The sequence below is a fragment of the Coenobita brevimanus genome, chromosome 101 (genome assembly GCF_032717465.1).
Source record: "Coenobita brevimanus isolate Jiangsu-jjx chromosome 101, ASM3271746v2, whole genome shotgun sequence".
Classification (NCBI taxonomy): domain Eukaryota; kingdom Metazoa; phylum Arthropoda; class Malacostraca; order Decapoda; family Coenobitidae; genus Coenobita; species Coenobita brevimanus.
Genome location: NC_137054.1, coordinates 2,690,956 through 2,714,757, shown reverse-complemented (window position 1 = coordinate 2,714,757; position 23,802 = coordinate 2,690,956). Strand labels below are relative to the sequence as shown.

The 23,802-nt window shown below is 42.3% G+C and overlaps 1 protein-coding gene across 1 annotated transcript in view; it reads right to left on the bottom strand.

Annotated features, from left to right (window-relative positions):
- LOC145414888 (zwei Ig domain protein zig-8-like) overlaps positions 1–23,802 on the bottom strand; it is a 548,874-nt gene that overhangs the window by 64,171 nt on the left and 460,901 nt on the right. Inside the window, exons 4-5 of the mRNA XM_080284305.1 lie at positions 22,035–22,143; positions 16,686–16,970 (exon numbers count right to left, since the gene is read on the bottom strand). Coding sequence (XP_080140431.1) covers positions 16,686–16,970; positions 22,035–22,143 — 394 coding nt within the window. The remainder of the gene's footprint in view (positions 1–16,685; positions 16,971–22,034; positions 22,144–23,802) is intronic.

The following is a 23,802-nucleotide window of genomic DNA, read 5'->3' as shown; positions in this document are numbered from 1 at the left end:
ATTCTGGGAGGCGGTGAATTATTAAGCCGGGGGTAATGGGCAAAGCTTTTTATGAGGGAGAGGAGGGAATGGAGAGAAGAATGGAGAGTGAGAGGGGCTGGAAAGAGAGGGTGGAGGGAATGGGGAGTGTGGGGCGCTGGGAGGGTGGGGAGGAAGGAATGGAGAGAAGAATGGAAAGTGTGAGAGGGTGGGAGGGGGAGAGGTGGGAATGGAGATAAGAGAGTGTGAGAGGGAGAGGAGGGATTGGAGGGAAAAATGGAGAGTGAGAGGGGCTGGGAGGGGGAAAAAGATTGGAGTGAGAGAGGAGAGGAAAGGAGAAGAGATGTGGGGTGAGGAAAGAATGGAAAGAGGGAGCGACAAAAGAGTTTTTCGATGGTCCGGGAATGATGATTTTAGAGGGGTGGAATGGAAAAGAAATTAAGAGACGGAGGAAGATGTTGAGACTGGGGATGTGGATGGACATTATTAAAGTGTACGAGTGTGTATGTATATCTGTAAATGAGAGAGAGAGAGAGAGAGAGAGAGAGAGAGCGAGCGAGCGCATTAAGTGGCATTTGAGTTAATAGGCGTTTTAAAAATGGCCCTAATTCGACTAATATGCTTAACCACACAAAGAGAGTGAAGGTTAGTGGAAAAACCTGTGTAGGTAGGTAAGTTATGGTGGTTGTAGGTACTGAAGAAGGTAGGTGCGTAGGTGCAAATAGATTAGGTATGTAATTAGGTGGGGAATGAGGTATGTCAGTAACAGGTAAGTCTGACGAAAGAAGCATGGAATATAGGGTGACAGGTACACAATTAGGGGTGATAGGTAGGTAGGCGGGTAGGGGGAAAGTAGGTAATAGGTAGGTAGGCAGTTAAGATGGAACATAGTAGGGTGATAGGTAAAATAGGTAGGAAAGGTAGACAAGTAGAACAACAGGTGGAGAGTTAATAGGATGGCAGAGTAGTTAGTGAGGTACGCTGTTAAGCAGGAAGGCAAGTAGGCAGGAAATTAATTAGTGAGGTAAACAGGTTAGTAGGAAGATAGGTAGGCAAACAAAATGTGGGTAGGGAGGTAAGTAGGAAGACAAGCAGACAAGATGGCGTAGGTAGGGAGGCAGACAAGGAAGTAGGAAGGAAGGTCGGTAGGGAGGTTAGCAGGCGGGCAAAGAAGTGGGTAGGGAGGAAGGTAGGAAAGTAGGCAGGCAGGCAAATAAGAGGGCGAGGGGGGTACTTAACGTCGGTAGGTAGGGAAGCAAACAAAAGAAGTAGGTAAGGAGGAAGGTAGGCAGGCGGGAAAGCTGAAGTAGAGAATAAAAATGTAGAAATAAATATATGATGATAAACTAAGCAGTGAAAAGATAAGTGATAAAAAGATGTTACATTAAATAGGAAGGGAACGAATGAGAAAAAAAAAGTGGAGAATTTCCCGTACAAACAAAGAATTTAGTGTGGAGGGAGAGAGAGAGAGAGAGAGAGAGAGTACAGTAAGCCGTGAGGGAGAGAAGTTTGAAGTAGGGAGAGAGGGAGAGCTTAAGGGTGGGCGAGTGGCGAGGAGGGGCCGAATGGTCTAGGTAATTGAAAAAGGGGGAGCAGGGGGGAGGGAGAAGGAGGGTACAGGGAGAGAAAACAAGAAGGAAGAAGTGATGGGGGGCTGGGGGAAGCGGAGTGGAGATAGTAGAAACTGGAAGAAGGAAGTAAGAGCAGAGTACGGGCAGGGTACGGGAGGTGGAAGGAGAGAAGGGGAATGTAGATGGAGCGAAGAGAGAGGGAAGGGAGAAAGGGTGGATGAGGGGAGGTAAGGAGAGGGTGTAGGAAAGAGTGAAGGATAGTTGACGAAAACGAGGAGAGAGAGAGGATGGAAGGAAGAGGGGAGATGTGATGGCTAGGGAGTTGAGGGGTAAGGGTGGGGTAAAACAAGAGTAGTAGATGAAAAGAGAGATGAAAGAAAATGAAGTGGGATGACATACGATGGAGAAGAATGCAGAAGGGAGAAAGAGAATAAAAGTAACGAGACGAGGAGAGAACAGGAATATAAGACGTAGATAAGAAGAGGGTGGAGAGGAGAAACTGAAGAGGAAGAAGAGACAGAATGGGGATGGCAGAGAAGGGAAAAAGATTGAGGAAGGAATGAGACAAGAAAAGAAGAGTGAGGAAGGTGAGAAACGGGAAAGCGAGAGGGAAAAAAGTCAAGGAGAGGTAGGAAAAGGCTCAAAAGGGAGGAGAAGAGGGATGAAGAGAGAAGAAAGGCAAGAATCGCGGAAATAGAAGGAAGACGGAAGAAACGGGGAGGTAGAAAATAAATGGGAGAAAGAGGCTAAGAAACAGGGAGAAGACAAAATTGAGGTGGGGGAAACGGGAGGATGATGGTGGAGGAAGACAAGGAAGGGAGGAAGTAGGAAAGGTGAAGAAAAAGAAAAAAAGAAACTAAGGAAAAGAAAAATAAGAAAGGATGAAAGAAGAAAAAGAAGAAGACGAAGAACAATACAGAGAAGTGAGGAAGGTGAGACAATATTTCCTAGTGAGAGAGAGAGAGAGAGAGAGAGAGTGGGGTGAATATGTATGGTTGTTGAGTTTTTGTGAAGGTTGGAGAGCGAGGTGAAGGGCAATTTTGTGTGTGTGTGTGTGTGTGTGTGTGTGTGTGTGTGTGTGTGTGTGTGTGTGTGTGTGTGTGTGAGAGAGAGAGAGAGAGAGAGAGAGAGAGAGTACCTTACTTCTGTGTACTCGTATATCTGAATTTCTGTGTACACCCTCCCAAAAAAGTATCGGCACCTTTGGGTACGATGGTTGTGAAAATGAGCAACCTCCACAGACACACATGAGTCTATAAATGTGATGCCTCAAAACATACACCACCCAGTAAGTGAATCTTTTTGCAATTATGAGTTCTAATAATTACCGAAGATAATATCTCCACTTATAATTACAGGATGCCCCATGTATCACAATGCGTCAGCCATGTTTCAAAATGATACGTGCTGTAAGAGTGCCGATACTTTTTTGGGAGGGTGTACGTGGCTGCTTGTATATATCATAATTCTATGTGTAACTTGTTTATGTATATACATGACTTTTATGTGTTGGTTACCGTAACTTGTGTACGTGCACTTTGCTTTTATGTATAAAAACCTGCTCTGTGTACCTGATTTCTGAGGGCATGGAAGGATGGATGGAAGGAGGCATGAAGGGAGAGGGAAGGATGGGTGGAAAAGGTGAATGGAAGGATGGAACTAGGAAGAGAGAGAGAAGAGAGAGAGGGGTTATAGCACGAAGAGTGTGAATTTATAAGGCATGCGGCGCTCACTCATTTGAATATTTTGCTATTCTTATGGAAATATTTATATCTTTGGTTGTCCTCGTATGCGTTAATGTATATATGTACATAATCATGTAAGAACGTTTATATGTATGTATGTATGTGTTTATGTATGTATGTATCATGTATTTGTCACTGTGGCCGACTTTTGTTATAGATTTGACAAGAGCCGTCTCTGAATCACGTTTTGCTTGGAGCAAGTGTTTTGTGGCAGATCGCAAAGTACTTGCTTCAATGAAAGCTGTTTCTAACCACCACCACCACCACCACGTACACAGCTAGCACCACCAGCATAATCATCACAGTTACCATCATCATCGCCACCACCATCACCAGCAGCATCACAGCTACCACCACCACCACCAGTATTATCATCACAGCCACCACCATCCACCACCACCAGCTCAACCATCACTGCTAGCATCACTAGCATCATCACTAGCATCATCACAGCTACCACCACAACTACCATCAACACAGCAAGCACCCCCACCCCCCCTACCATTATCATGATCATAACAGCTACATGTATCACCACCACAACATTTACCGCCATCACCCCCACCACCACCACAACTACCATCATTTTCTGCTAAGGAACGTCGTCTCTTCGTAACATTTTTGAAGTAATAAACTTCGGACTGTATGTAACTCTCTCTCTCTCTCTCTCTCTCTCTCTCTCTCTCTCTTCCTGCGTCTCTTTTTTCCCTTCCTCCTTCCCACCCAGTAATTTCCTCCTTTCTCACCTTGCCTCACACTTGTCATATACCCTCGCCTTCTGCCTCTATGTCCACCCTACGTAGACTGCCACACAACTCACTACATCATTCTCTTTCATTTCTTCCCACATTCTCCTCCTTCCACCCTTAATCTCTTCTCCATTCCACTCTCTCACCTTTTTCCTTCCTTCTTTCCTTCATCTTATCGTCCTAATCATCCTGTTCCCTTCATCCCCGTTTCCGTCTTTCTCTTTATCCTACTCCATCGCTTCCTTTTACTTTTTCCCACCTCTCCTTCCACTCACTTCTTTCCCTTTGTCCTTCTCTCCTCATTCTCCTCATCCTGTTGTCTCTCTGTCGTTCCCACCTATCCATCCTTTCACCTCCTTTACTCCCACCATCCTTGCCTCCCTCCATCTATTCCTCCCTCCTCCATTTTCTTCCCTACCCTCTCATCAACCCCTACCCTCCCTCCCTGTAAATCTACCCGACTGACTTTTACCATATGGGGTAATTCTAGGTTTTCGTAAATTGTATGGCAGTGAGAATATTGGGGTATAAGTATTTTTTCCTCCTGATTTTTCTGCAACTTATTTTTTTGTGATTCTGAATTATCGTTTGACTTGCATCTCTCTCTCTCTCTCTCTCTCTCACTCTCTCTCTCTCTGTTTCCTCGCACTTCTTATCTAAACTATTGCAAGTTTTTTTTTTTTTTTCCTCCTCTATTTCTAGCATTTTCAAGCGTTTCTAAATTATCGAGACGTGTGATAAGAGGCCAGCTTTATATTTTTGCTCTTTACGTCCGCTGACTTATTTTTGTATTTTACTTCTCCTGTGTTCAGACGATTTTATGCAGCTCAAGAGAGGATCTGTAGCAGTTAAGGGGTTAATTAAGACTATACGTAACCCATTTCATAATATCAAAGGTTTCACCGATTCAGAATAAAACATACATACATACACACACACACACATTCAAGATAGCAATAGTAAACGAAAATACGTCATCGGATTGAATGGTCTAATCCAGCCGCCCACGAGTAAATCAACCCTACCGCCCTTTACCCGAAGAAGTAAATCCACGCCTTGGAAAATTGTAGACCAGAGTGAATATATGGGGGGATTTTCTTTGGCCTTTTCTTGTCTACCATTTTCTTTCTCGAGCTTGTAAATTATGTAGATGTATGGAGGGGATTTGTTTTCCTATTTTCTTTTTTGTTTTCCTTTCTAATTCACGAACTTTTAAGGCAGTGTGGAAGAAGGATTGCTCTCTCTCTCTCTCTCTCTCTCTCTCTCTCTCTCTCTCTCTCTCACACACACACACACACACACACACACACACACACACACACACACACACACACACACACATTCTTCCAGACCACATTTTTTCTCTCCTCAGCCAGTTACCCAGAATATAAAACTTTTCTTGCTCGCCATCCTCCCCTCCCCATTTTTTCTTATTGTCCATTTCTCCCTCCCCATTCCATCATCAGCTGCTACCTGTAATAAACCTGTACTACTCCAGACGTGGTAATTTCTGACCCCACCCCTCGTGTCTTCATATGACCTACCCTAATTCTGTGGCTCTAACTTCTTCAGCATGAAATCGTCGGTAATCCCTTCAGTCCGATGATTCTCTCTCTCTCTCTCTCTCTCTCTCTCCCTCTCTCGTTTTTGCCATCTCTGGAGAAACCGTTTTTAGTGACCTTGTTAGTTGCAGTCTCCAATAACTCCTTCGCACCCTTATTTCTCTCCCTGAGCTAAATAGAAAAATAAATAAAATAAATTTATTTAAAGATAGCACGAATAAAATACAAAATGCGTCATCGAACTGAAGTGGTGAGTAAAACTTTTCCTTCTACCAGATGAATTTGGCTCAACTTAACCCCTTCTTTACGGTGACGTCTTTTGTATATCATTTTCTCACCATAGGACGTTCTCTGTATAGATTTTATCCTGCCATCCGACGATTTTATTCAGCTTAGAGGAGGCTTTTCGGATCGGTAGGGTTGGACAAAACCATCTTCAACCTCTCTCACTATATGAGCCAGTCCTCAGTTGAATATAAATCGTACGGTGGCACCAGGAATAAAATTTGAATGTCGTACTCTGGTTGAAGTGTTCGTAAGTATGGAGTTAATTAATCCCTCCTGTTCCAAGTCCCTCCTGGGCTGAACAAAATCGTCTGAAAACTGCAAGAATAAAAAAGATGGCACACTATTGACCTGATCCAATTCACGTTGGCCGGCTATGTTCTGTCTTCATATATCCAACCCTACTTTTCTCCGTCTGTCTTAATGTATCCTAACCTAATCTGTCTTGCTCTGAACATAACCAGACCCAACCGAGCCTAACTTGATCCGAGATGACGCGAGGCATTCTGACGACCTGACAGGACGATGTGTCTTAAATTCATTCCTGCCTTTTTTTTTTTTTTTTTTTTTTTTTTTTTTTTTTTTTTTCCCCTGTTAAGCTGCCCTGGCCTCGCGACCTGACATGACGATGTGTCAGAAATTTGGTCTTATTTTTAATTAACCAGTCTGACATGACGAACTGACAACTAATTTTTCATAGCTAGCTAAATTCATCTATTTAAAAGCAGAGATTTTCCCAGCTGTACAGAATCCTATAAAAGTCACCAAAGCATGATAACGGAGATGAGCCATTTCCTCCCAAATGTTCACTGGACTAGTTTCTGACAGTGGAAGGCGGGGATTTGCCTCAGCAGAACTGAGTGTCTGTTGGTAGCCAAGATATGTTAACTAAGTAGTACCCTTAGTTCATCTCCTCACTTTCCCTTTCCTTCCCATCCTCTCCTTAAGCAGCTTGACGTATTATCATTTTTCCCTTTCGTCTCCTTTCCTTCACGCCCATGACCTTCCCATCTCCTTCCCTGTTCTGCCTGTTATACTGTTCTTCCTTTCATCCCTTCCCCGCCCAGACCAGTCTCACCTCGCCTTGTCCTTCTTTCCCTTGTCTTGTCCTTCTCTTTCTCTCTCCTGCTCTGCCCTACCCTGCTCTACCGTGCCTTGTCTTGCCCTCTCCTACCCTACCCTTGCCCTTGCCCTTCCCCTTGCCTGGGTCCTGCCATGACTTGACCTGCCCTTCCTTGCCATGTCCTGCCTTGTCCTACTCTGTCCTGTCCTGTCCTGATCTGTTCTGCCTGACCTGTAATGCGAGGGAATGGCCGGGCCTGATTTACGGCTTCTTGGCCCCGTGTCTTCATGTGAGGTCGTGTGATTATGGGGGGGAGGTCAGGCGATTGTGGCGATGGAAGGGGGAGAGCAGGGCGGATAAAGGGTGGAGGGTAAGGGGGTGAGCAATGGGGAAGGGGGGTGGGGAGTATGTACAGGGGTGGATTGAGTGAAAGGGGGACGGGGTGAGAAGAGGGGGAGTGGGCCTGGAGGATGGGAGAACTGGGGAGAGGGGAGGGGGCGTGGCTTTGATGGAAGGGGGGGCAGGGGGCAGAGTGGGGGGCGGAGTACAAGGTGTTACACTATTGCCAGCCCGGTTGTTAGTGTTGATTGATCTGGGCTTTCGTTAGTGAGACCTTGCTCGCCTCATTCCTGCTTTTAATTTCAGCCTGTTTACGACCTCCACTCTTTCGGAACCAAATTATCCAGGCATGTGAATTTATCTACTTTTTACGACCTCCAGCCTTTCACGATTTTCCAAGCTTATCACAATATAATCTGCTGTAAATTACTCAATATCTAGCGTGATTATTAACCAAGGGATCAGTTTTTATAAATCGGTCTCTCACTTCTTCCTCCTTATCATCTTTCTTCTTGCATACCTCCTCCAGATTTTTAGTGGCATATTTTTCACGTTTATAATTGAATTGATGGCCTTCAGCGTCATTCATATTGAGTGATCGGTCTTTAATTAACGCGTTTTTCCTCTCTCTTCGATATCTCCGACCATTTTTCTTGTCGACTACTTTACAAGGCGTTACACTATGTCCTGTGTAATGATTTCTGGTGATGAAATTGTGCTTGTTCAACTCTCTCTCTCTCTCTCTCTCTCTCTCTCTCTCTCTCTCTCTCTCTCTCTCTCTCTCTCTCAAAATACCATGCCAATAAATCGTTAATGATGGTGACGCGATCTTTTACCGGCCCTGTCTCCTGTACCTCTCCCCTAGTTCTCATTTTTCTTGCCTACGAGCTCCAGCATATAGAAGCGGATTTTCCAAGCATTAGATATCTGGAACAATCTTCAAGTGGTGTTGCTGATGTGATATTTTACTCTGTCCTCTTTGCTTCCTGCTTACGACCTCCAGGGCTCAGAGGAAGTGACATTATACTCATTGATTTTAAACCATATTAACCCCTTCACCTGGTGTTTTTCTGTGGTGGAAGAAATCGTTTTGTGTTGTCCAGAATAAAAGTAGAGTTCGTTGGGCTGAAGAGGTTAAAGTCAGCGCGATCTTTTGTATTGATAATCATTTAATTCTCTTCATCACCCTTTAATCAGATTTACGATCCGACATTTCAAAAGATGTCATACTAATCATCTTTAATTATTTGGTTCGCTGGTGCAATCTTCCCAGTGAATAACATCACGTCTTCTCTATTACCACCTCTAATTATTCGGGGATAGTGTGTCAAGGTACAAAGCATTACGTCCACTTAATTGCTGCTTGTAATTGGAAGTCTCTTAAATCACTTTCAACATGCGATTTTATTCAGCTTGCCCTTGCTTCCCCCACTAATTCAATTCACTTTATCATCGCACCATGAGGTTAATCAGTCTCCTTCCGGCCTAGAGCTCCAGTCATTCTGAAGCAGCGTTTTAAAGTATGTGAGACACTTTCCAAATGTCAGTTTTTGCTTTTTCAGAACCTTCCCAAAGAGTATTATTATATTAATTCATTTCTGTGACCTCAAACCTTTCAGGGCCAGTTTTTTCAGACCTCATAATGTATTCTTGTTACAATGTCATGATTCACTGATATATTTTCCCCCTAGAGCATGATTCACTGTGTCTTCTTGTGCCTTGAACACTTTCAAATCAGTGACGTCTGTTTCAGTTTCTTATTAATGCTTACAGACGATTTTAGCAAAATAACAGGAAACCACTGGTAATGAAGTGAATATAACACAGTCTGCTTGATGTCTTTCATTGTAAAAACAACCCACTACCGGTATGAGTACTAAAACCATCTGGAAGACTAAGACCATCTGGATATACCGGGTGTAAAACAGAACAGATGTCATCGTACTGAACGGACTGATAAATACAGGAAAAGGCATGGATAATTTTATAGAGAGCAGCTTTGTTGTGTTGTAATTATAAGACTTTATGAGCATTAAAACAGATCTTCCGTAAGCACATTCATACCATACTGATATTTCGATAGAACACCGAGATTTTTTCTCATAACACGTTTATAATGATACTGATCTTTCTTCAGAATATACAGATATCCTCTTACCAAACACGCAGAGGTCTTTGTTCATACTACACACACACACACACACACACACACACACACACACACACACACACACACACACACACACACACACACACTATCAAGAAGCTGTGACCATGAAAGTCTAAACATACCGCAAATCTTCTTACTTACTGTCATCAGGGCGGAGAAGTTAATAAATTCTCTGATTCCCGGTAAAGCGCCTCATGTTCAAGCAATATATATTTCCTACAACATTACTACGATTTACACTGCCCACACCACGCCATATTCTTACCCCAGGCAACACTCATTTATTTCCCCATGCAGTTCCCCATTTCTGACCTAGCTCATCCCTTAAAGCAATCCAGTTTCCCACCAACCGTTCCTTTCCTTCCCCAACAACCCCCCTCCCCCCAGTTTCTTTCCCCACCAATTCTCCTCCTTATTCCCGGTAACTCTCTTTTCATTGCTCAACAACTCTTCATTCCATCTCCCAGCAAGTCACCATTTCTTTGCCAGCAACAACTTTTTTGCCCTTCGTCAGCAGCTGTGCATTTCTTTCCTCTAACAACTAACCTTTATTTCTCCAGCAACTCATCTGTCCTTCTCAACCAGTCCACTTTTCCTTCCTCAGCCACTCTCCTTTCCTTCCCCAACATTCCTTCTTTCCTTCCCTAACAATTTCTTTTCCTTCCCCAGCGATATTCTTTCAGTCTCCATCATCATCCCATTTCTTTCCTATTTTCCACCTATGCATTCCATTTCTTCTTCATTTCTTTTCCGCATCAACATCTCATTTCTTCCTTCTATCTTCTCCATCAAAAACCCATTTCCTCCCGAGCATCACCCAATTTCTTCCCTCTAGCTTCCCCATCAACACCCCATTTTCTTCTCTGTCGTCCTCAACAACGTCTCTTTTCTTCTCTCTATCTTACACCCTTTTTCTTCCCTGTCTTTTCCCCAACAACACCCCACTTCTTCTATCTTCCTCAGCAACACTCCATTTCTTCCTTCTGTCTTTCCCATCATCACCCCATTTCTTTTTCTCTGTCTTCCTCATCTCCAGCATCACCGCACTTATCCCCATATCTCATTCCCAGCAACTCCCATTTCTTCACTATTTTACTTCCTCTCCATCATCCCCTTTCTTCCCCATTTTCCTTCCCCATCACCACTGCCCTTCATCCCCATATCCTTTCCTAATCGAACACCCCATTTTCTCTCCGCATCTCTTCCCCATCCATTTCCCATTTCTTCCCAATTTCCTCTCCTCATCAACACCGCTCCTTCTCCAAATACTTTTCCAAGCAGCACCACACTTTCACATCCATTTCCCTTTCCTTCCAAGTTTCTCCCCACCAACATCCCATTACTTCCCAAATAACATCCCATTTATTCCTCCTTTCTTTCCCAGCAACCTTCCCTTCCATCCCCCTGCCTTGGCTACCCTGGCCTCACATGCCTATTCACTGTTTGTCATTCGGTCGTATGTAATCATCACACACAATCATAGCCACTGACTCATGTTCTGCCTTATTTCTCATTTATTTTCCATGCATCCTTACTTCCGTCTCAGAACTTCCTTCTTCCTTCTCCATGTTCCTGCTTTTTCTTCCTGCTTTTATCACCGCTTTCCCAGTTGTTATCAAGCAGGAACATCCGCAAACTAATGGCTTCCATCTTTTTTTAGTTGCTCTCGTGGGTCTCCTCCCTCCTCTTCCTTCTTCCGCCTCTTCTTTCATCTCTCTGTTTCTTTTCTTTATTCTCAGTGTTTGTACGTATCTGTCGTCATTTCCGTATGTAATCACCATACACAGTCACAGTGTCATAGCCTGTCACACTTCCTCCCTCTTACTTCTTTTTTCTTCTCTTCTTCCTTTCCTCCTCCTCTTTTCCTTCTACAGTATTTACATTGTCACGATTCCTTCACCTTTACTACGGTATATTATGTAATCAGCAGTCGCAGTTATGTCCCACTAACTGATACCCGTTGTTTTTTGGTCATTCATATCCTTACGTTTCTTCCAGCCACTTCTTTCCTTTTTCATCTTTTTTCTCTGTTTCCTGTCTTTCTGCATATATTACTTCTTTTCCACATACACTTATCAGACAGCCATTTTTCCTAACTCATGTCCTTCATTATTTCTCATTAATTTCCTTGTTTCTTTGATTCATTTCTTCTTCTTATTTGTTTCCTCTGAATCTTTCTTTCTTTCTTTTTTTTTTCTTCCTCTCACCTAAGGCACGTCATATTATACCGTGCTCGCGAAGCCTTAGCGGGTATCTTGTTTTGCTTGTGTGTGTGTGTTAACAAAATAACTCAAAGGTGAGCATTATTAAAGGTGAGAGAGCACATTACTCTTGACATGACTTGGAAGTTATGGCTAACTGCTCGTCAGTGACGAAGTCAAGGACTCTGTCCAATATTCCATATTTCTTTGAGACGGTTTTAGTAAGTGATCTAACATGACGGGTCCAACTGAAAGTACTATTAAGCAATGACCCAAGAATTTCGATATCTTAGAGATATGAATATTGGTTGCATTGAAGGTAATATAGAAGTCAGGCAGGATCTGTCTACAGTAAGATTGATATATTTAGTTTTCCTTGCATTAAATGAAACAATCTTATATCAAACTTATAGGGAAGGCTTGAGGTTAAGGCAACAACGAAGCGACTTGATACTCAGAACAACCAGTGGTCAGGGTCACAGAGCAGGGACAGATTTTGACCTGTGTGTCGTACGTGAACAAACAAACAAAAACCTGCACAGTTTTGTTTTCGTTTGGACCATACTTGTTTGAAGTGTTGAGGTCCAGTAATATCATAAAAGGAGGCTTTACTGATCTACCAGGAGACCCGCCGACATGTCATAAAAATACCCCCGCTAGTACCAATACACCAGTCCCGTATGAGACAGTCCTAGCATGTACTTAATATGGACTGTGGGTGTTAGCGCCGAAGTGGTGACATGTAGAGGTGCATGGTATGTAGGAGGACTACTGGGCCTTTGGAACAGGCTGTGAAGCCTATGCTCAGAGTCGGGGGAAAAAAAAAATTAGAACAAGAAAAGTCAAGTTCACATGATAAAGTCGCCTTATACATTTTTATCCGATTTACATCAAAGTTTGTGGACGGGTTCAGGAAAGGGCATATCATAGGGACTGGATTTTAGGACGACTTAGCCAGAGGTCAAGGTCACAGGGAGAGGTCAAAGGTCAAGATGGCAGATCAGTCACCTTGAACAATGCTGATCCGATTTGAACGAAACTTGGCGGAAAGGTTAACAGTCAGGCAAGAATGAAGTACCTCAGTTATCAGAGCAATTGGTTATAGGTTGAGGCACAGGGCAAAGTCAGATGCTTGGCCCTTAAACCAGTTGGTAAGCAAAGGTATTTTACTCTCTGAATGCACCTTTTTGTTTCCCCTGTACTGTATTTCCTGCTTCCTTCTTTCTTTCTTTCTTTTTTTTTTTCTTCTTAAATTTTCGCCCTTCTGTATGCTTTTATTTTCTCATCTTTTATTACCCCTTTCATATAAGTAATCATCACAAGCAGCCACATCCCCTAACACATGTCCTCCATTATTTTTCATTTATTGGCCTGCTTGCTGGCTTCCTTTTGGCGTGACATATTTCTCACGTCCCTCCTTCCTTTCTTTCAGATTTCTTTTTCCTTTTGTATTTCATTTCTTCTTCGTGTTTTCTTCCTTCATTTCGGCATCTTTATGTTATCTTCCTTCACTTTCCGTTGTTCATTTGTATTACCTTCTTTTCCCGACATATTACCTCTCCTGTGCAAAATCGTTTTATCCCTTTTTTCCGCCCCTCATCTTTTTCTTTCCTTTTTTGATATTTACTTTCGACGTTTCTCTTTAATTCTCTTTTTCGTTTTCAGTCCATCTTTGTGTCTTTATCTAGATCTGCCTGTGTGTGTGTGTGTGTGTGTGTGTGTGTGTGTGTGTGTGTGTGTGTGTGTGTGCGTATCACTCGCCATTTTAGATTTTTTTTTTTCTGCACTTTCCTTTTTTTTTTTTTTTTTTTTTTTTATCCTATCTTGTACCCCTTAGTTCTGTCTAAATTAACCTCTTCCACGCTCCCCCTCCCCTTCTTTTTCCCTTTCCTTCCTTTCCTTCTCCTTTTTCATCGTATTTCTTCTTTGTCATTTCTCCTGCGCCCCTCCTTCCATCCTCTGTCTTACATTGCTTTCCCTTCTTCCACCCTCTCACAATCCATCATCGGTCTCTTCCTCCTCTATTACTTTCTCCCCTTCTATTCACTTCTCGTCTTCTCTATTTCCTTCAGCATCATTCTCCTACTTCTCTCCCTTCCTCCTTCCATTACTTTTATCTTCCTGTTTTCTTTCCTCATATCCTCGTTCCTTATCTCCATACTTAATTTCTCAAACTCTCTGCTATTTCTCTCTCTCCCCCATTTCCACGCTTCCCTTCTTCCTTCCCTCAGTGACATCTTTCCTCTAGTGTTCCATCCTAGCTCCATCCTTTCTTTCACTTTCATTACCTCCATTCTTCCATCCGCATTCCGTCACCTCATCCATGCTTCCTTAGTTTAATCTTTACCTCCCACCTCCTTCTCTCCTTCCTCCCTTCTCCCAACATTTTTCTTCCTTCTTATATTCCCAGATTTCACTCAGCATTCTCTCCAAATACTCCTTCCTATTATCATCTTCCTTGGTTTCCTCTCTGTATGTCTGCATGCCGTTTTATTTTCATTTATTCTTTCTCTTTTTCTTTTTTTCTTCATTCTCCTCTTTCGCCCTACCCAATTTTCACCCTCCCCTTTTCCGCTCCCATATGCAATTATTTCTCCCTTCCAAACGCCTTCTTGCATTTCCTCTCTTTCTCATCTCATTTCGTTTCTTCCCTCCCCACCTCTGTCCATCCTTCCTTCCTTTCAATTTTTGTTTATCCATTCAGTCAGTCTACCTTGTTTTTTTCTTTCCGTTCACCCTTCTTTCCTTCCTTCCTCCCCTTCGTCATTCCTCTCTTTTCTCCTTCCATCTTACTCTTTATATCATGCCTCCAATTCGTCCCTCCTTTTCTCTCACATCCTCCCATTCGTTCCCTCCTCCGTACTTTCCTTCATCATCGCAGTCTGTTCCTCCTTCACTTCTTCCTACCCTTCTTCATCCCATTTCCTTCCATCCTTCATTCTTTCTTCCTCACATTCCTTCCTTATAAAACTCTCCAACAGTAATATCTTGTATATACCTTTCTTCCTTCTTCGTAGTTTATGTATATACAGTATATTCTGTAACTTGCTTCCCCTCCTTTCTCCCATCTTTTCCCTCCTCCCCTTTCCTTCTTCCTCTCCATCACCCACTTCATTCGATCTTTTCTCAGCTAGAAAACTCTCATTCCGCCCCCCCCCCTCTCTCCTTCATTCCCCCTTCCTTCGTCCCTTTCCTTTCAGTCACTCATTCATTCATCCCCCCTTCCCTCTTTCCTTCTTTCTTCCTATCATCCATCCTTCTTTTTTGTTCCTTTCTACTTATCTACCTTCGTTCCTTCCTAACTTCCTTCCCTCCTTTCTTCCTTCCACCGAAAGAGCTCTCACATCATAATCGCACATGCCCCCTCCTCCGCACTAAGAACTTCAAGTACATTTATTCTGTAACTTGCCTCGATACAGCCAACTTTTCCTCCAGCCCACACAATTCCTTTGTCCTGAATAAAGTAGGTACACCGCGGCAACCAACTTTGTGTGTGTGTGTGTGTGTGTCCCCTTGAATCATGTTACTTATTTTACAGGCATACTTTTCCTACTTTCAGGGGATTGTATTAAGTTTAACAAAGCAACCTAGCAGTGAAGAGATTAACAAGGCTGCATTTCACACCACCGGCTCGAAGATTGTATCCCAAGCTGAATAAAGCGGTCTGTACAGAGCAACCAAGTGATCTAAAAAAAAAAAAAAAAAAGTTGGTTGAAAGAGTTCTGCTATTTTCAAACTATGAGTTCTTTTCTAGCTGCCTGTGTGGAATTTCACTCCTTCAGCGCAATGTCAGTGCCACCAAAATATTTCACAAACTCACAGTGAAAGGAATATTCTTAACAAACTTTTTCCTCAACTCTAACTCTTCTATGTAAAAAAAAAAAAAATCCCGAGCCTTTGCCACTGCTTACGTCGCCCTTCAGTTACCAATTTTTCCCCTCAAGGATCCCTTAACAACCACTGTATTCTCCATTTTGCTAACTTACCTCACACAGTACTCTAAACACCTTCAACCACAAGACGTCTATTTAAGAAATCAGTTATGCTGCCTGAAGATCATTTTGTTTAGACCAGATTTTTCGAAGTACAGGGTTTAGTTATAGCTCTAGTTAACCCTTTCTCTGCTTTGTTGTTACGCTAAGCAAAATATAATCGTCTTTAGGTAGCAAGAATAAAACGTACTGTTGATCTCGTGCTGATGGAGTTAAAGCAATGTATTTTTGTTTTTTCATACATTAACATTCCGAAGAAAGATATTTTCAGTATTCTGTCTACTCGTGGATTGTTCTATTAGCTTATGAGTGGTTTTGTGTCTTCTAAGGGTTACTTTATGTTTATATGTTATCTGTTATCATTCAGCCTGTCTTCCCCAGCGTCCTTTTCCTTTCCCCATACTACCCAAACTCTTCGATTCAGATGTTTATCGATCCGTCCTCCAGTTCTTCTATCTCAGATCTTAATATAGGAGTGATCAGCATCGATGTTGAGTGTAAGGTTACCAGGGAAGTAAGCAAATAAAATATACAACTGTACAGAAAAAAGTAAGGACACGTTGCCTTACCGGTAACTACATGTAGTGTAAGGTTAGCAGAGATATAAAAATGAATACATAATATAATAAGTAAATCAGATAAGAGTAGAGTAACGTGTCGTATTAGGTGAATGAGAAAGCAAAAAATGTAAATAAATAGCCGAATAAAGTTACACCACAATAGTAAACACCACCAGCGGAAGTATACAGTAAACAAACAACGAATTAAATAAATAAATAAATACGTAATTTACACATTACTCGCAGCAATGTGCAGTTTGACGTTACCGGGAAAATAAAAAGATGAGAAACTATTATAAAGATAAAGAAGTAAACATTTACAAGCGACAACATGGACTATGACATAAGAACAGTAATGACGACGATAAATGTATAAACTTACCAGCAGACACATATTGTATAAAGTTGGCTGAGAAATAGAAAGGACACATAAACTATAACTACTATACAAAGAAAAACTCGATCTTACCAGCGACAACGTGTAGTGTGAGGTTAGCCTCTCGTGCCATATGCGGTTCACATCGGTAGTGTCCTGCGTCATCCCACCTCACGTCCGAGATGACTAGCACGCTTTTGTACTGGTGCTTCACCACCTTCAGCGGGCGGCGAGGTGCGTAGTTGATCATGCTGCCGTTGTGGTACCAGAAGATGAACTCCGGAGTCTCGGTGGCGTGGTGCAGGGTGCAGTGCAGGCGTAGTGTTGCACCTGTTTGCACATGCATGTCCGGCCCACCCTGCAGCACCGCCCGGGCCTCTGGAAGATGGGGGAGATGGTTAGGAATAGAAGCTACGGTCGAGTTCAGGATTCCATTAACGCCTCAGAAGATATGCGACAGCCCAGGTCTTTTTTTACTATAGCAAACAGAAAAATTCATTGAATGAAGAGCTTCTCAATTTGTACTATGATATCTGGTTGGGCTACTAAACACAGTATACTGTGATAGGTTGTCATTCAGTGTGTATGTGAAGCCATGTTTTTACTTTAATGGTATTACGTAAAGCCATTATCTGTAGGTAAATTGGTACATTCACACACACAAACAAAAGTAAAACAAATGAATGCCGTGCCATCACTCTACTACTGTAATATTATATAATTAAACAGGCGTCCATACCATAGATGTGAAACGTATTCTAGCAAGCAAGGATGTATAACTGGCCTTTTGGGGTTACATTGAGCTTTTTTTTGGTATTGCTGGTGAGCAGTTTCATGACAGCTTCAGAAATACGCGGCATGCCATGGCTGACTCAGTAGCTGCTTTGCTCGTGCGTAGTGGAAATGTTTTTGGTGTTTTTCGGCAATATTTTGCTCTTTGGGGGGAGAATATGGCACTAATGGAAGGCAGTTTTCATGACAGTTTCAGAGTGGTTTGACATGCCACGATTGGTTCAACATATGAGAATGTAACGTGTTTGGTGATCCTTAAGCAGGCCTATTAGCCAAGTGCGGCAAGAATTTTACACACAAAATTTTGGATGATGTATTGTGTTCTTACTCGAACAGTGTCGAAAATGAACAGAAAGAGGATCCCAATAGCTGGTACCAACCTACTGAGATTACTTACAGTCCATCATCATCATCATCATCGTTATTATTATTATTATTATTATTATTATTAATGTTGTTGTTGTTGCTCTTGTTACACCCGCGCTCACGATGACGGGAGTGGGATATTGTTATGGTTGGTGTGTGTCATCATTACCTTAACTTCACACGTCTGCATACCTGAAGTGTGCTGGTAGTGAAATACGAGTTGCAGATGCCCTTGACTATATTGCGACGACCCTGCAATATGGCCCTAACCTCTTCTTTTGTTTCCTCTTCATCGTTTCTTGCTTCCTACTTCACCTCACTCTGTACTCCTATTTTTAGTGATGATGTTACAGAAATATGGGTTGCCGATTTCCTAGGCTATATTGCGATGGCCCTTGCAATTTCTGCATCAACCTCATATTTTTTTGACACTCTTTTTACCGTTTCTTGTGAGATGGGTTTGTTACACATCTCTCTATCCTTTCACTTGACTTGTGATAGTGGTGAAATGTCTGTTCTGGATTCAGAAGACATTATTTCAGTGGCCCCTGCTGATAATGAAGACGGGGTAGTATATTCCTAAGACTTAACCTTGTGCCTTCCATCTACTAAATGTTACACTCCTGTCTCTTCTTGTCATTGTATATGCCTTTCATTTGTACCTCTATTTTGCCCCCTAGTTGAAGTAAGATGGTAACGAAATATGGATAAATGATTGCCTAGAGTTCAATGCGATGCCTTGTAATTTGGAATGAACATTTTGCCTCCAAGCTATTTCCTTCATACATTCCCCTTCGACAGTTTCTCTGTTCTTGCTACGTAATTGAATTGTGCAGGTAGTGAAAAAATAAGTGCAGACTCCCTTGACAAAATATTTGTCAACCCTGCTTTCTTCTATAATTCCTCTTCGAGCATTTCTTGAAGCATAAAATCAGTACGTCCTTTTTTTCTTTTTTCTTTTTTTTTAACCTAAGTCTATTATCTGTACCTTCCTCTTTTTGTTACCTGTTCGAGTAGTGCTTCTAGTGATATATGAGCTGCAGATTCCCTCGACTTTATGGCAATGGCCATTGCAATTTGGCCTGAGGGGAAAATGACACGTTGCATGATATACTCTTGCGCGAAGGACACGTAATGGGTGTCATTGCTTGGAAAATGACGAGTAAGACGAATACGATCCCGGAAGGTAAGACTTCTGACCCCGGTGTCCCTACGGCGATGAATATTAAGTAGAATATAATGAGGAGGAAGGTCCCTACGGTAATGAATAATAAGTAGGATAAGGAGTATGAAAATAGCCCAAGTTTAAAAGGCTTTGAGGTCGTAGAAAATAAGCGGGAATAATAAGGGCATTATCTTTCTACGTGAGGTATACCAGTGCGCATAATTTAACCCTATGTACGGTATCTCCTTCCGTCGACTTGTTTATGGGGTTGCCTTATGAGCTGAGGAGGGGAAGCGCGAGGATGAGGAGGGGAAATGAAGTGGCGAGGCAGAGTTACAAATGAGGCGAGGAGACGAAGTGGTGAGAATGACGTAACGAATGGCATACCGAGGATGAGGGGAGGAAAGGAAAACTGAGTATGAGGTGGAGAAATGAAGTGTAGAGCATGTGGAAAGAATAAGGTGAGGAGAATACTGAGAATGAGTTGAGACAAGGCAGACAGAGGTTGAGGCGAGAAGAAGTAGGCCGAGAATGAGATTAGAACAACACCGAGAATAAGGTTAGGCAAGGCAAACTGAGGATGAAGTGAGTAGTAGGCCGAGAATGAGGTGGGGAAGGGTAAGAATAAGGTAAGGAAAGGAAGGGCAAGACTGAGCTGAATGAAAGAATGTCGAGAATAAGGTGAGTAGGAGAGGGAATATGAGATGAGGACAGAGAAGACCGAGAATGAAATGGAGAGGAAGGCCGAAAACTGAGTCAAGAAACGAAAAGGAGAGAATGAGATGAAATGATAAAGAAGAAAGAAGGTTGAAGAGAGCAGACGGAGAGGAAGGCCAAGAATGAGATAAAAAGGAGAGAAAAAAACGGGAATGCAATGAAGGTTAAAACTTGTACCGCGAAGGGAAAAAAGGAATCCCTCAGTTTTACGATAACTTTGAAGGGTATTGCGAAGACGGAACAAATCTGGTCTCACCGTATCATTGCTAACTGCACTGCCTCAGGAAACAGGATAACAGATAATGATGACACGAATCGAGATAATAAATCAGTAAATTTCGTGACAGAAACTATGGCCAGAGTCGAAATAGCCAGGTGTTCAGGAAAGGCAGTAACAGATATTGACGGCTTGCATGGGAACCGCCAGTTTTGCGGGAGATCCAACAACCAGATAATGATGAACGATAACAACCAGATAATGATGAACTGATAACAACCAGATAATGATGAACTGATAACAACCAGATAATGATGAACAATAACAAAGACAGGGGGAAACAGGTTGAGTCCAACAATGTGAGCGATCCATGAATCAAACTCTGGTTCTATAAGTTGTGAGTTGAATGTGCTACCCAGTGCACCACACGGCTCCCGCTCCATAACAGGAAGCACACAATCTTCATTAAAACAGCAGCGAGGCAGACCGACCAACCCGGCCGCCACAACACGCGGAATCAAAACTAATGATGATGAGTTTCTTTCCCAACCCCTCCCCACATCCACACTCAACTTTGGCTTTCCTTTTTCCTTTCTCTCGCTCGACTTTTTGAGAAATATGGCGTTTCTGCTGCTTCTGTCCCGGGCTGGTTTTCTGCGGATTCTCTCAGATGAAGAAAGTTTGATTTAGCTCCCTCCCCCCCACCCTCCGTCTCCCTCCATTACTCTCTCCCATCATCTCCCCTTCCTCTCTTCCACCTTCCTTCCCACCTTCACTCATCCCCCCCTCTCCCCCACCCATCTCCCTTCCCTCACCTCAGATCTCCTATCCCCTTCCCTCATTTCTCTTCCCCCTCCTTCCCTTCCCTTCCTTTACCCTCCCTCCCACCAGCTCTCACCACACACCCCTCCTCTCCTACACCCCAGTCTCCTCTCCTCAGTGCTGGGAAATATATATAGAAAGGAAAATGAAATACTGAATGGCGAGACCTGATCAGATTTTGCTGTGGAAAGGCTGCCGTGGGTGTCTGATATTCTTAACCCCTTCAACCAAGTGTCATGTTAATTTATTCTGTTTTTCTTCCTGGCATCAGACTTTTTTTTTCCCTAAATGTAAGGAAGGCATTTCCAGTCGGAGGGTCAGAAACTGTCTCCTTTAATTCCCTCACAATCTGATTCTCTCCTTATGCCGAAACAAACTGTCGGATGCCGTCAAGTCGTTTTAAAATGTTACCATAAGGTAGGATTTGACACTTACATCGAACTGGGATTACAGAATTTCTTCATGTTTGTACTGTAATTAAATGCCTTCATTCAGTGAACGTACTGCACTTGTAACTTATTACGAACTGAGTCAACCGATTTTATTAAACTCTGAAGTGTTGCTTTAGTTGAATGGGTTAATGAAGGCCATATAACGCGCCCAAGGCAAAAAAAAAAATCCTATGCTTAATATAAGAGTCTGCAGATAACAAGAATAAAATAATTAATACGTCACATGAGGGAAGGTTTTTTTTGACTATATAAAATAATTGCTTCTTTAGTAAAGCATGAAAACAATGCTCTGTGTGTGTGTGTGTGTGTGTGTGTGTGTGTGTGTGTGTGTGTGTGTGTGTGTGTGTGTGTGTGTGTGTGTTTACAAATTGCAGATTTACAATCAGCATCAGACTTGGATACCAACATAAAGCTGTCCCATTTTATTAATCAGTGTTCTTTAAAAAATTTCTTACTGTCCTCGTCCATTTGTACCGTCTTTTGCTAATATTACACATTTAAATTAAAATGGAAATCTCTCGTCTCTTTCCGATAGATGCTTACGTAATGTTGCCAGTGTAATCATGTAACACGAGTTTCTCTCACATTTTATTTCTGAGGATTTCACAACACAATTACTGAACTTATAAGATTGCATTTCATATATGGTTTTACAAATATCACATTAGAGTGTGCCGTATATCTCACTCGTGCTCATAATATATATATATATAGATAGATAGATAGATAGATAGATATAGATAGATAGATAAAGATATATAGATAGATAGATAGATGTAGATAGATAAAGATATATATATATATATATATATATATATATATATATATATATATATATATATATATATATATATATAAGCCATACATTAATTACACATAAAACATTATAGTTAATCGTAAGTGTTACTTACCTACGACCTTGAGTATGAAGAAGAGGGATGTTGGTGGGTGGGACGTCACCTGGCATTCATACACCCCTGCATCGCTCTGTCTCACGTCTCGCACTGACAGTTCCCACAGCTGCAAGACAGAGGTTAGAGGTCAATGGTGGGGGTAGTGGCGGTGGGGGTAGTGGTGGTGGGGACGGTGACAGCTGGGAATACTCAGGTGGGAATGAGAGGTGGCTTGAAATATTTATGGTGGCGGCTGTGGGATGATGGTGGTTGATGTGGTGGTAGTGATGGTTGTGGTGGTGGTGGTAGTGGCTTAAATGTGTTTGTTGTGGGAATGATTGGTGGCTGGAAGGGTTAACGATATGGTAATAGTCAGTGTGGTGTTGGCTCATGTGATGGTAGCGGTGATGGAACTGGTGATGGTGATAGTTGTGGTTGTGTGAGTTAGAAGATAGTGGTAGAAGTTAGTGGCAGTTGATTGCGTTACGGGTTACTGTGGTTTAAATGTCGGAGCTGCGGTGGATGCTGGTAGATTTTGTGGTAGGTAGTTAACAGTAGGAGTCAGTGGCGATTGTGGAGGGTAGTGGTAGAGATTATTTGTCAGGTGGGTGTTAACAAGAGCTTAGTGAAACAAGACCTGATAAAGAAATTATGATCCAAGACCGTAGGCCTTCCTCGTAAAACTTCATTCACAAAGAATCCCTCTATGAATAAGTAAAATATCAAACATTTGATTTTCTTAACTTTCTAATCAAAATACAGTACATACTACTTGCTTCAACTTTATTATTATCTTGCTAGGCATTATATGAAACAACAAACCCTATTGCTTTAAAAACAATAGGGTTTGAAACACTCAGAAATTCCCCTTGTCCACCCTTCCTCGTCCCTGTCTTCTCGTTTACCTGTCATTGTCTTTTTTAAAACGCCTTAGGTAACTTTACTTGTTTCCTATTTCTTCCTGCCATCCCTTGATGATGGCATTTATTTTAAGACTACCTGCTCATCTGAAATTGATAACACAGCCATCACTACGGGAAACCCATCATAAGTTGAATAAAATCGTTTATTTATGGGAAGATTTAGCTTTAAGTGTATTTCCAATATTGCTTTTCTTCCTCAATCTGTTTAACGTGTTAACTGTTTCATGGCTCTTTTTTCATACATATTTAAAAGACTGTTGCATTGTATCTCTGCCCTTGCTCTGTATTTGCTATGTTGCATTTTTCATCACAAGAGAAAGTTCTCTCTCTCTCTCTCTCTCTCTCTCTCTCTCTCTCTCTCTCTCTCTCTCTCTCTCTCTCTCGTGTACTCGCTGTTTCGAACACAAATATTGACCGCTGTCTTAAGCACTCACACTCTCACCCCCGCTTCGCTCGCTCTAACATGGAGGTAATGAAACGTGGGTAGGAAAGACCTTGGAATTTTTTTTAATTAACTCCAGTTCATCCAAAGAAGTGAGGCTTCCACCCCTTGTTTTGAAAACTCATTTGGGCCCCGCTTGTGCATTCAGTGTGTTGCATTTTTTATCTCTGGTAGCAAAGGCACTGATGCAACGAGATTGAGGGTTATTGTGTGTGGGGGAGGGAAGGGAGGGGAGGGGGGGTGTGAGGGAGGGTGGATGGATAACAAGGTATGCTGTGTGTGTGTGTGTGTGTGTGTGTGTGTGTGTGCGTGTGTGTGTGTGTGCGTTTGAAATGAGCTTACACTCATGTGAGGAAGACATTACACCAACATTCTGTGCTACACCTGATATGTGTATATCGAGAATCCACCTAAAATACTT